Source organism: Acanthopagrus latus, chromosome 2 (assembly GCF_904848185.1).
Source record: "Acanthopagrus latus isolate v.2019 chromosome 2, fAcaLat1.1, whole genome shotgun sequence".
NCBI lineage: Eukaryota > Metazoa > Chordata > Actinopteri > Spariformes > Sparidae > Acanthopagrus > Acanthopagrus latus.
The window spans coordinates 20,465,518-20,479,472 of NC_051040.1; the positions used below are offsets into that span (position 1 = coordinate 20,465,518).

Sequence of the window (13,955 nt, forward strand, 5' to 3'; positions counted from 1 at the left end):
AAAAATCCAAGGTTGCATTTTGGCGAGAGTTTTGCTTTAAGATATGTATTTAATGTGGATCAGTTACGTTTGCCGGATACCCAATAGGTTCAGTTTTGACCCCACTCCAGCAGACTTACCAAGTACACAGTGTCGACTAACAGGGTGACAGACTCTTTAACATCTTTTTCCTGTAGAATGGTTTCAGTCTCATTCTCCAGGGAGCACCAAGAAAACCACAGAAAAAAATGAAGAGGAGATTTAACAGGAAAGAGGATGTAGAAGGTCACAACCTTTCCCTCTATGCATGTGCTCCACATTTCCTATTTTCTCTCGGTTCCTTTTAGTCCGACAGCTTCGGTCCTGTCTCTGTCAGCCAATCAGAAACACATGTAGTGGAGGACGAGGAGAGAGGAGATGCAAAAGGGAGGAAAGCTCAGACAGATATGAGACAGGAAAGGTTAGCGATTGTGTCTGTACTGACAGGGATATTTACAGCCTATCGAGCATTATGGGGCTTCAGAGATGTAAAAGGGATTTATGCACGGCCTCTGACAACTTAGCTTAATAGTTTTATGTCACGGAGGTAATGGGAAGCTGGTGTGAGCAGAGATGAGATGGATGGAGGGAAGTAAGAGATTCAAGAATGTGCAGGGGGTAAGGAGGAAAAAGTTTAGAAAGATATGGTAACAATAAAAAGAGAATGGGTTTAAAGCACGCAAACAGTAAAAAAGAGATCAAGAGATTAAATCAGCCCCACTGGAGAGCCACATCTTCACTGTGACATAAATCAGTACGAGGGGACTGACGGACGAAAGAAAGGGACATCGTGGGTGGAAAATAGGCAGGATTTCCACAGTAGGTGTGACCGGAGAGAGGAGGAAGAGAAGGAGGAAAAGAGAGAAGACATGGCATGAGATATAGTGGCAGAGGGAGCAAAGTGGAAGCCTGAGAGAGTAGATACTTGACAAGTATTGCTTCACCTTTTGCCCAGAGTGAGAGCGTTTGTTGATACAACTGTGGTGGAGATAAATTTTGGTGGAGGAAGAGTATGAAGGAGAAAGACTGAGACTGAGATTAGATAAGCACATTTGGGGAAGGAAAAGACGAAAAGAGAGCAGGATGGGGCGAGAGGGCTGAGGGACTTTTGTGAGAGTTGTGGCCTCTGTCTGTGCCTGTTTCAAATGGCCTCTAATGTCAGGACCCCTGTTTTTCTCATGCACTTTATACCCAGACAGAGGATAAATGTCAGGGGAGACAGAAATAAAGCCTCTGCCATGTTTATTGCCTTCATCCATCTCTGCTCCACTCCCCTTTGCAACACTCCCACTTCTCATCCACTCACCTTTCTCCTCACTTACCCTCCCCTCTATCCTCCTCTTCCTGCCTCCACCTCCCACTCACCATCCTTTCTCTCTGTCTCTGGTTAAAATCTCCAAAAAGCCTCTGTGCCCTGTGTCTCCTATCCCATTACTTCTGGGTGGCAGGCAGCCTGCAACAGCAGCTCTCTCCTTTCTATGCCTTGTTAGTTTATTTTTGCCCACTGTCTTTGTGGTATTTCTTGCTTATTTTCTTGCTTTCTCTGGGCTTAAAAATGCAGCCAACACTTCAATTCCCAACACTGTAAATCCTGGGAATGGCCACTTGAGGCCTGATTTTAAAAGCGAGTTAATCCCAGTGAAACCCCATATTAGAAGGCCTAACTTTGAAATAAGCATGTTTTGAAGTCTGATACGGTTCTAGTTCCTACAACTGGTTTTTCCATTCACGACAAATGTAGCAGTCTTGCTAGCTGTTTGCAAAACAGGCTTTGTTCTGCACACCACATCTCCACCATGCTCCACCACTTTGACCATTTTGGATTAGCTCAAGCGAGTCAGGCACTGCCAAGATGTTGACTGGTGGAGCTGCCCCCTTTGAACCTGTGACTTTACAGAGAGTACATCCATGTTTTAGGCAACAAATGCTTTGGGAATCCATCAAGAATTATTTTACCTTTTCTTTGTCCGCTCCTGTTTCCTATCCTTTCTTTTTACCATGGGTGATTTCTATCATTTCAGTGTATTTAAAACATGCTACTAGTTTGCTGATGTCTTGGCAGCTAACTAGCTAGCTTGCTAACATTACATTGTTATTGCTCACTAAAAATATAATGCTCCGTTGAGGGCTTTTGACACCCAACATTTAACTAAAGCCAGCAGTGAAGTTGCTGCACTTGTTAGGTGTGGTCGGAGCACGGGTTGCTAATGTTAGCCTATAAAGTGCCCCAAGTCATCAGGTAACAAAGCAGGTTGGAAGATGGCAATGCAAGAGAAATCCACATGAGGTTCTTGAAGGGTTGTCCCATTTTCTCTGGGGCATATATAAAAATGTTAATGAGTTTGAGCCTAAATATTCTAATAAATGAGCTGCTTAGCTTTTAGCTTTTTCTTTTGGTTTGCAGATTCACCACAGCTCACTCTCCATCTTCTGCCTACGGTCATCATCAGTTGCAATCTTGCATCTTGATCAAATTAAAGTGATGGCCTACAAACAGTGATGGGGGGGAGAGGGGGCTGTACTCAAAGGGTAAAGGAGGGGTTACATGAGGATAGGCGGATTATATTCAGAATCACATAATCCAGCCTTTGTCTCTTCATCTCTTTATTGAATCCACCTCTCTGGTCCAGATGAATGCAATATGGGCTTGTGTTTGTCCACATGAGCCTGTTGCCCGGCTGCAAATTTGTCACTCTTAACATCCTTTAAGCTAATTTAAACCATATACAAATCACTCTTTACTCTATGAATTATAGCCTGTCAGTGGCATGTTGCATTGTGGTGAGCCTGGCACACACAGACTGTAGTTTGAGGTTTTCTGTTAATGGACTCAGGAAGTAGATACGTGCCTTCTTACTCATTTCTTCTTGTTAATGATTCATTTCTCATTCAGTTAGCCATCAGATATGAGCTCTTTGTTCACTGATTTGGTCTTGCTCACAAATTGCTCAACTTCTGACTCAGTCTCTCTTTCATTGTTTTTCCGCTTCTGTCTCGCCTTTGGCTGCAGCTTCTTAGAGAAAAGATGATTCAGGTTGGCTTTGCTTTATTTAGCAGTAAATGATGGTAAAAAGTATTTTAATGACCTTGGCATTTGTTTATGCATGAATTGGATTGTCCAATCCAGGAAACACATTTCTTGTCTCTGACAGCCAGAACTCAATGGAATGAAGATGACTGTAAAGTCCAAATAGATTCAAGGAGTTCATGTCAGAAGGAGTTCCTGTTTGTCCGCCTCAAGTGGTGACATGGGCAGTCCACAGTTTGACTTTTATCTGTTTTGCTTTGTTTCCTTGAATTACTGCCCAGGATTAAACTGTCTTTATCTCTAAATCAAATCGCAGCAGCTGCTATTGGTATTTTTTAATAACACATGTATTGCATCGTTTTGACCGACCATCCACAAGGATCCTGAAAACGCATTTATTGAAAATGGGTCTCAAGGTGGAGAAATCCGAAAATGCAGCTCTCCCATTTACATGTGGATGGCGAATCCGCATACTTTCCAAAACGATGACGCTGTCGCCCCACCCCTCGATCTCTTGTCTCTGACCTCTGAACCCGTGACGTCTCATAACAACAACAACAACAACAATGGCTGCCTACATGTTCGTGTTTGTGCCGCAGAAGATATTGAGCCTTTCTTGAAACTTACATGCCTTGTAGTTGAGTGTCAGTCGCAGCAGCAGTTCGACCTCATTAACGGTCCACACAAATGATTCTGGTTTCCTTGCACTAGCCATTTTCATCTTCTTCTTGTTGTGTTCAGTTCTCCGTCTACTGTCTGTTTGTTTACAGCACGCAAGCTTAATGCGCATGCAACGTGTCTCCCTCTTCGTTTTTGGTGAATGTCAAGCCCCACCTATAGGCCTGGAATATGACCTACAGCGTTTTCGGACGTTTTCAGTGGATCTATGTGGACGCAAATATTCTTAAAACGATGACGAGGAAGACGGAGAAAAAAAAGATTGTTTTCGCCTGTGGGGATGGGGCCTTAGTGCATGTACTCGAGTGCCTTATCTCAGTGCCTCTCTCTGCTCCGCTGACAGAGAGCAACAGTAGCTAACGCTTCGAAACTGAGGCCGCTTAAATAATGACTGGCTACCAGTGCAACACAAAAGTTCCACAGAGCCACATGAAGATTTTTTATTTTAAACTTAAGTTGTTTTCCTAGCAGTGTGCCTGATAACAGATAAATTGTTGGAGTGCCCCTTTAAATACATTACCATTTGGTAGTTGAATCTATAAGATTAAATTTTATGAGCTCTTCATGTTTTTTTTATGTGAAATTCTAACATGCAAGGGAAATAAACAATATAATTGCCTCTGAAAATGAAATGGAGTAAAAATATCAAATGATATACATGGAAATAGTCAAGTATAAGTACAGGCACCTCAAAAGTACTTAAAAGTGCTTGAGTATGGTTATGAAGTAAATGTAGTTATGCAGCTACTTTCCCCCTCTGTCACTGTAATTCCTCTCTCTTGTTTTCACTGTCCAGCCTGTTTTATCCAATAATCTTAATCGGGTTTTCTCACCGTTGCAACATGTGTCTCCTAAAGACCTCTCTATCCCATGGATAGGTTCCAAATATTAAGGTTCATGTAAACCCACAGATGGTCCCTCTAATTCGGCTGCACATGGTCCTGGTTTATCTGTATCCGCAGGCAAAGCCCTTTGACCTCAATTATTTAAGTTGTAACAACACAGAGAAAGCTCTGATGTATGAATACATCAAAATGGTCTGACACTCTTCTAATAAAACATGTGCATGTTCAAAGCCAGTGTTGTGTGTGTGTGTGTGTGTGTGTGTGTTTAAATTTGGTTGTGGTCTAAGTTACATGGGAATACGCACATAAAAACCAGCTTTCACATTTACATCCTCGCTCATTAACATCAAGCACTGAAAGGTCGCAGGACTAAAAGGTCAAACACAGTTGTAGCTCAGCCATCACGGCTACCTGTTTTTCATAGAGTCCCTCAAATCCAGCAACCTCTGGGCAATTAATGGGAGTCTAACATTTGCCGTAGTGAGAAAAACTCCTCTCGCTCTCAAATGGATCACCTGAAAATGGGAACAGACTGCCGCAGGGTCAGAGTTCAAGCGAAAAATGATGTCTTCTGCTGGGTTGGTGGTCGGGATATTTAAACTATGATTTCATCAGACAGAGATTTGGGTAAACTCTGCAAACACACACACGCATGCTCACACTCTCTCTCTCACACTCACACACACACGCGCGCACACACACACACACACACACACACACACAGGAGAATGAGTGCTCATATCATATTGTCATGAAGACTGATGACAGTAATCCATCATCTCTTTAAATGTCCCCGTTTTTCTCCAAACCAGCCGAAGATAAATATGTATTATCTCGTGGGTTTAAGTGTCACCGAAGTGTGTTTGTGCATTTTTGGACTGAAGTATAACTCTTACCATGTGCAGGGGGTCTTCAGGGATTTGGAATGGGGCTCTTGGTTTCCAGTGCTTTTCTATTCCGACACATACACACTGATGCGCAGTTGCACAGTCTGTAACTGGAATGTCAAGCTCTTAAGTACCTCTTAATGTACGGGATCACTCATCATTTTGTGTGTGTATGCTTGTGATTGTATGTGTGTGTTCCGTGTCCTGGTGAAACCTCTCCTGTAGATTACCATGTATTCTTTGTCTTTAACATGTTTAGTTTGATAGAAACTAGAACAAAAGCCTGATTCTTTGAATTATATTGGATCACTTTTCCATTCACTTGATAAAAATGCCTCACTGTGCCCCTCTGTGGAACTGTAAACGTCTCCTAATGCAAAGTGTTCTGAACTCCAGGTGAACCACAGAGGTATACAGTATAAATAAACAGCAGCCAGTCAGCAGACATTTTGACTCAAACATTTTGTCCAAGTCAATCATGCATGAGCAACACTGAACCGAAGCAGCTAAATGCATTCTGCCTTCATTTAATTTAACATTCACACTTGTGCTCTTCCTGTTGTGACATGTCAAACTGTCTTCTGTGAAAAGGGGCCTATTATTAAAACATAAAGTTAAAATATTGCCACAGAGTAAATACTCAGTCTTCTTTCCTTCTGTCCTCAGGACCTGGACAGTCTCCAGATTCAGCTGGAGGAGGTGCGTTTCTTTGATCTGTTTGGCTACAGCGAGGAGGAGGGAGGCTGGCTCTGCTTCATGTGTAACAACCCTGAGAAGGCCACAGGTACGTGTGTGTGCGCACACACACACACACACACACACACACACACACACACACACACACACACACACACACACACACACTTAAACATAAGCCCACATACATGTAAATGTGATGAGATTACAAGTTGGTTTCACACAAACAAAAATATGTGAGAATTTGTGTTTCGTTGGTAGAGCTGAACAAGAAAATGACACATTAGTCCAATGAGCCTCATGTGACGTGATAAACTGTTAACATGGCTTCAAAAGTCGACAACCTGTGAGGATAGGTTCTTGCTGTAGGTGTTGTTGTTTTTTTGCTTTACCTTGAATTTAACATGGCAATGATTGAGTCATAAATTCATGATGATGAACACAAAAATAAATAAATAAATAAAAAAATGAACAAGTATTTTTTTAACAGTTTTTTTGCTGTTAGTCATTTCACCAGCTCTCTCGGGCACAGTTGTGTTTCCCTGGGGTCTGATGGTAAAAGCTTCACGGGATGTTTTCACTCAAAATACCTCTGAGGGGAATAATCTTTTCCCAGAACAGTCAAAGCAAACGGAGCAAAGAGAGGCTCTTATTTAATAGCTGCCAGTCTGATTTTAGTGTCGTTATGACGGGTCACTGCAATCAGTCGGTCACTTCCAACATGGCTCAGTTCTGATTAGTTTACTTTGGTCCTGCTACTCCCTCTTTGATCAGTGCTTTGTCCTGATGACTTGGAATAATGACTAAATCCTTAAATCACATTTAAATTACTGTATGTGTCTGTCTACTTGAAAAATCAAAAATACTTATTTTTCCTCTTACCTGTGCTGCTGTGTACACATTTAGATTGTTTTGGTGTGAGCGGCACAGTTTTGGAGATCTTGGCGTTTTTCTCAAAAATAATGGAACTAGATGGCGTGAACCTTTAAACCTGTCCAAAAAGATGACTCAAATATATGGTGTAGGAAGCATATGGAAAAGCATAAAAATTCGACTTTCAACTCTGCTATACACCTGTTTTTCACATAGAGTCTCCTCACTCAGGCTTGATTTACTCTGTTAAGCCTCTCTCCTCTGCTGCTCACTTGTTTCTCCTCCTGACAAACAGAGACAGCATGAGGAAAGTGCATGTAGGTGAGCGATGCTGCAGTAAATTTTATAAATCAATTTATGACAGTTTAGCCTCAGGAGAGAAGATGTGACAGAGTTAGGGATAAAAAAAAGCTTTAAATCTGCTTGCATCTCTATGTCAGTCTCACATGGAAGCAGTTATTAGTTATATAAGAGCAGTCGGGGGGTGAAGGTGAAGAAATATGGTAGAGAGAGAGGGGGCCAGGAGGTAAAAATGAGAGGGACTGGCTTCTGAGAAAGTGAACTTGAAATCAGTGAGGTGTGTTGTCACTGATAAGTAGCTGTAAACCTCCGTCCCAACAAGCAGCACTGTGTTTTCAAGCTCTGCTTTTTGATGGCCACTAATAAGAAGCCAGCAGGTATTTCTCAGAGAGGTCACGCCAGAGTCAGGAAGTTGTTTGCCAGTGGAAGGAAACAGGCTGATGGGTTTGCAGTTAAAGTTTAGCGAGCGCATGTGTGTGTCTGTTTATTTATGTTGCTTCGGAGGGAGAACAGTTCAGATTTGAGTGGATTTACACATCAGTGTGACGCAAGGTTTTAACAAAAAAAAATGAGAAAACAACTTTGTTCTATGTGAGTAAGTGTATACGAAATGAAACAGCTCACAGTCTGAGGTTTTGGAGAAGCTCACTCTTACTCTGAATGTCAGAGTTAGTGATAAACTGTTGGCAGTATTAGAGGAAATGTTCAAGTATGATTAGGGATAATTCCAAAAAGATTATTGCCTTATTGTCTGCATTTATTTTTGATCCTGCCATCAGTTTGGAAGTTTTGTCTTACATCAGTGTTCATTTCCACTGAGCCAGCCTTAGTAGAATCCTCTGGGGCTAATACAGGCACAAATACAACCGAAACACGTCTTTTTCCCAATTGTCGGCATGGAAAACAACAATATGACCCTATATTAGTGTGGTACGTATGTTTTTTAACTAGCTTCAGGTGGTTGGAAAGCAGGTAGAAAACTGAGTACGTGGAACAACGCTGCACGCCACCAAATTATCTCTCCAGTCATCAGCATTCAAGATCTGAGATGATTTAGTGAGTGATAAATGATCTTATCCATTCAAGTGGAGTTAATGTCCATTCAGTTCATTTATATCGAAGCTGTCATTAAGCTGGGTTCACAGTCGTTGTCTTGTCATCACCCATTTCTTCAACTACACAAACACATACCGTGAAGTAAACAAATACACACACACAGTCACACACACACACATCAGACTGTCCAAAAGCCAAATGAAAGCCATTCTTCCAGCTCTGCTGCTCAGAGCAAACCCGTGTAATCACTGAGCCAGCTGAAGGACTGCGAGGAACGGATGATTACCTTTTAGATTCATGCCAGTCTCTTGACATTACAGGAGGATTTAGGCAAAGAGTAGTAGTACTTTCCCACTGTATGATTGAAAGCGTGTGTGGTTACCTGTGTTTACTAAAGTATTTGTGGCCTTGGATGGCCCTGCTGCTCAGCATGCCTGCATGTGGAAAATACTGAGTGGGTTACGTAACTTAAATTACAAAAAAACATAATATTTTCTCTCATAACCTGTATAGAAATGTCTAATAGGATAAATGGTCAGAAAAAGTTTTTAAAAATGTGTTTCCCATCCTGTCCTCAAATGTCCTGTTTTGTTTGCAATACCAGCAATACTCAGTTTACTGTCATAGAGGATTAAAGAAACCAGATACTATTCACATTTAAGAAGCTGGAATCAGAGAATTCTGAATTTTTTTCCTTAGAAAATTGCTAATAACCAGTTAATTGATGATCAAAATAGTAGTAATTAATTAGTTTGTAAAAAAAAGTGCATGTCTTGATACCACCAAATTCTAACTAAAATAATTGCATCTAGGCACATGAAACCTTCAGTGAATGTAAATATGTCAGACATTCACCTTAATTATCCTCTTGTTCAACCAATGATATGTTTCTCATGCGAAACCTGTACTCAAAAACAGGTTACCAATTTAAATGGTAATAAACTCACCCACCACCCATGATTTAAAACACACAGAGCAGACGCCCTCTGCACCAAACTCAGAGGCAGCTCCTGTAACTGCGGAGCTGAAATCACCATCATTAATCCTGTTAAAACACACACACACACACACACACACACACACACACACACACACACACACACACACACACACACACACACACACACACACACACACACACACACACACACACACACACATATTCTCTGTTCAGGTTGTAGCAAACAAACATGCTTGGAGCCTCAGCCAAGAAAGTATAATTTCTTTATTGAGACAGGAAATGAGTTTGCAATGTGCAGTGCTTCTGTGCATCAAAGACTGTGTATGTGTGTGAATACATGCAGCCAGCAGTTTACTTGTGTACTTCAGTGCATGCAATGTTTTCAGCTGAAAAACAGTCAGAGAAATGAGCAATGAGAGAAGGAGCTCCCAGCGTGGCCATATTTCCATCCTGTGTTGTATTCAAACAGCCCACTGTGTTAAATAAGGGACCCCTCTCTGACCTTCACCACCTGAGGCATGACATTTTTGTGTCAGTCACATGAACTCATTGGCCTGAGCCAACACTACCTGCAACTGATCATCAGTCAGCTGTCAACACTCAGCTGCACAACTTTGAGGAAAAGTGGCTTTGTAACATGTTACGCAAATGATAATGTCAGTGCATTATGTACATTTTTAATTATTTTAGATTAGTACTACGAATTCTTGAGCATACTGTTTTAAATATACATACAAAAAACAACTGCATAGAAAAGGGGAATATAATAAGATTGAACGTAATCCAGCTTCACTAATGTTCACTTTGGAATTGCAAAAAAATAACCTAAACCCACACAGTGTTTGTTTGATATTTTCTAAATTACTAAAATGAAGACCCAATCTGATCCCAGCCTCATGGGATAGAGGAAAGGATGACTTCCATGAATTACTATTAGTTGTCTAGCCAATAGGGTCAACAAGGCCACAAAGACTGCCTTCATCTTTGGCAGGTCTGCTGTATCTGGTATTATCCTAAAGAGTGTTGTTAAATGATTTGACTGGACCAAATGACATCCAAGGTACACCTGATAAAATCTTGTATAGTTATAGTTAAGACTTAAAAATGTGTCAATACGTGAGGCAGAAGCTTGTTCACACTTGTCACAAATAGTGTTAATATTAGGATAAATCGGGGAAAGTCAAAAGCAAAGGTGGTGCTTGCAGGCTCAGAGAGAATTTGGAGGCCTGTGTCCTGGACAAAACCACAAAGCTGTAGGTATCTAAAAAATTAAGAAAATAACCTACTAAATTTGGCTGAAATCTGTTGGAAGGATGTAAAGATGCTCTCAATCTCCAAGTGATTAAATGCCTTGACTATGTAGTCTTTGGTGTGCAGGACACATTTCTAAATGTTCAAATAGATTTTCCAACCATTTATAAAATATTTATAAAGATGATGTAATGATATGCAGTTGAGAGAAATGTAAGGAGATTGAAAAGCAGACATAATACAAGTGCTGGTTTGTAATAGCTGCAACCTGGTACCCGCAGGCATCCATGTGTTCATGCAAACAACCTCTCAAACACTCATCCTCCAAGGCATATTTCTGCCTCAAGGTTGGAAAGCTGCGGTTACTATGTGGTAGACACAGCTTTGTGCACCAATGAACAGATAGATTTTTCTGGACTATTGAACTGATGGACCAATAGATGGAGATAAGAGACAATAAAGGAACTCTGATGGGTTCAATGATGCTTCCCTCAAGAGTTTACAACAACCTGGTCACAGCTAAACAAAAAACACTGAGTCATTTTATATACTGTGATGTGATGATAACTGTGTTCTATTGGTGACTCATCAAGTGGCGGAAAGTTTATTGAAAAAATACATTTTTGGAGGTGACGTCCATGCAACCAGAAGAGATTTACAGGAAAGTTGTTCTCAGTTTAGATCTTACCACAGTGTCTGTATCCATGCCACCAAATATTGGACACAATCCGTAGTAATTTGAAATGGCTCATGTACATGAAATTGTCCATAAACTCAAATGGTTTATGAGATTATGAAGATGTGAACCTGTCTTTCCCCAAAATGAAAATGTCCATAAAACAAGGCCACGGTGTGAAGTCGAGCCAGAAAACACACGAGTACTGTCCGCTGGAAACTTTCTTACTTGTCCAACTGAGAGCTGTCCAGCTTCATCCAGTATGTTAGGTCAGGTTACTGTAAATGACAGCAATGACTCATCTCATCCTCCTGAAACAAATGAAACTTGACATCAGAACCAGCACAAATTTGCATTTGGAGCTTATTCTCTTTTAGGTGACCCACTTTTTAAAAAAATTCTGGAGCACTGCACGTATTTACAATGTCTGCATGCTGTTCGCATTACCAGCTGCCACCAGCCAACGTTTCACTTTACAGTGTATTATATTGTTTTACCATTATAAATACTTGCTGACTTGGCCTGAGCGGCTCGCTGTGATTACTGCAGAGGACGCACACAAAAGTAGGCCGCTGCTCTCGTGTTTTAACAGTATAGGAAAAAGGAGAGAAAGGTGAAGTGTTTTCCATTGTGAAGGACAAACTGGAGCCAGTGGTTTGTGCAACTCCATGATGCTTTATGATATACTGGTGAGTTTAACTACTGGAATGCTTTTGAAGTGGGCGGTAATGAGCGTGCGTGTGTGTGTGTGTGTGTGTGTGTGTGTGTGTGTGTGTGTGTTTGGGCATTTACTGTATGTGTGGACATGCCAGAGTTACGTACGCACGTTCAACATGTACGCTCTCTCATTTGCTTTTTGTTTGTCTGGTGTTGTTGTGCGCTTTGACTTGGAGGGCTACAGCACGCCATCACCTAATCAATCACCAAACTTACCACACAGGTGATCAGAAACAAGAGATTCAAACAAACACACACACCTAAAAATGTGCACATGTAACATTGCTCCCTCATGCCTCTACATGTAGATTTGCACACACATTCACTTGTGTCTGAAAGATGGATCCCCCTGTTCAGGGAAAGATGGAAAACCCCTCACAAGGCTTTCCATCACTCCACCATCCATCAGTGAAGACATGCTAGACAGAAATTCTCACCTCCAGGAATTATGTTGCAAATTCAGGAGATTCCCTGGCTAAAGAGATGTTCATCATGCTGCGCCAAAGATTAAGTGCCATTACCACAGATGGAGTTTTGAGAGTTGGAGATCCTTGTTGAAATGATTGAAGACAGCATTTCTCAAGGGTGCTGTTAGATATTCTGGCAACTTCAACAGGCCAGATTGTGGTCAGAGGGAAATGTTAGCTAATACCCTATTACCGACACAATCATTTTATAATATTCCTCTATAGAGCTCTAGCTCTCATCAAATAACCACTAAATCTTACTGCATCATGGTTACACTAGAGTTGGCAGGGCTGGATTCAGGTTTCATATCCTGATGTTTTCTGCCTTTATTAGTTTTCTTTATGAGTCTTGAAATTATTTTTCTTTAATTCTTTAGCAAAAAAGTAAAATAAAAGACTTAAATGAGACAATCTGATCAAGTAAATGTATATACTATTGTGGTAATGCAAGTTTTGAGTGGTGAAGCAGGACCAGGACTAGCAAGCAGTAAATTAACACACGCTACCAATAGAGCTTTAAGGACAGCAGTTAGCCTTTGAGGTTTTTACTCATAGAAACTGAATCTGTAAAAACATTGCTGGAGAACAGTGATAGTGAATACAAATCAGAAAAAAAGATACCATAAACAAAATTTACAGCAAAGTATAGTAAAAAAAAATTTAAAAAAAAACAAACAAAAAAAACAAAAAAAAACAAGGAAGCTGAACTCACCAAAGCATAAACTAGCTAGCTATCTGTCAACTGTAGCTGGGCTACATTGTAGCCTACCTCATGTCAGGAAGAAACAAAAGACACATAATTTTGGGAGTAAAATATGTTTCTCCCAGATCATGCTGTCTCCATACAATAGAAGGTCATACGTATCTTTTATGGATGTCGAAGTCTGGATAAGGATAGTGAAGATTACTCTATGAGCAGTCTTCTTGTGGTCTCTGCTACCTAGATACTCAAAGCTACTGTAGATATGTCTATAGAACAGATGTCTGAGGAACCAAGCCAAGGCAAAGTTAACTGCGTAAATCTCGTAAGGAGCAATCTATCTGTGTTTACAGACTAAGTGTCTTTGACCTATTTTGCCTCTCAGTCCTTTGGCTAGAGGGGAGAGACCTCTTGCTATGTTGTTAAACAGATAACACTGTATGGAAGCACTGCCTCCTGAAACTGTAAGATAGAATTTAGGAAGACTCGTTAGGATTATCGTGGCAGCAGTCTGTGCAGACAGACGTGATGTTATTTTGCACTTCCACGGCCATGTTCTATAAACTATCTCAACGTAAGTCATCAGTGTCTCTGAGTCTTCTTCATCTCTCCTGAATGGTCTAGCAAGCCGAAATTCCACAACAGTAATGTATTAGCCACATATTAGCTAGTAACCGAGGCCTAGAATAACTAGCTTGGTTAATATACAACTCATCTCAGAAAAAGCTAAACCACAAATGAACTGTTGTAACAATGTCAACATGGACATTTATGGTGCAGATAAATCATGGCTGTTGATATT

The 13,955-nt window shown here is 40.8% G+C and overlaps 1 protein-coding gene across 5 annotated transcripts in view; it reads left to right on the forward strand.

Annotated features, from left to right (window-relative positions):
- Positions 1-13,955, forward strand: part of veph1 (ventricular zone expressed PH domain-containing 1) — an 86,633-nt gene that overhangs the window by 58,775 nt on the left and 13,903 nt on the right. For all 5 annotated transcript variants that reach the window (XM_037082782.1, XM_037082745.1, XM_037082753.1 and 2 more), the window contains one exon: positions 6,123-6,240. In XM_037082782.1, coding sequence (XP_036938677.1) covers positions 6,123-6,240 — 118 coding nt within the window. The remainder of the gene's footprint in view (positions 1-6,122; positions 6,241-13,955) is intronic.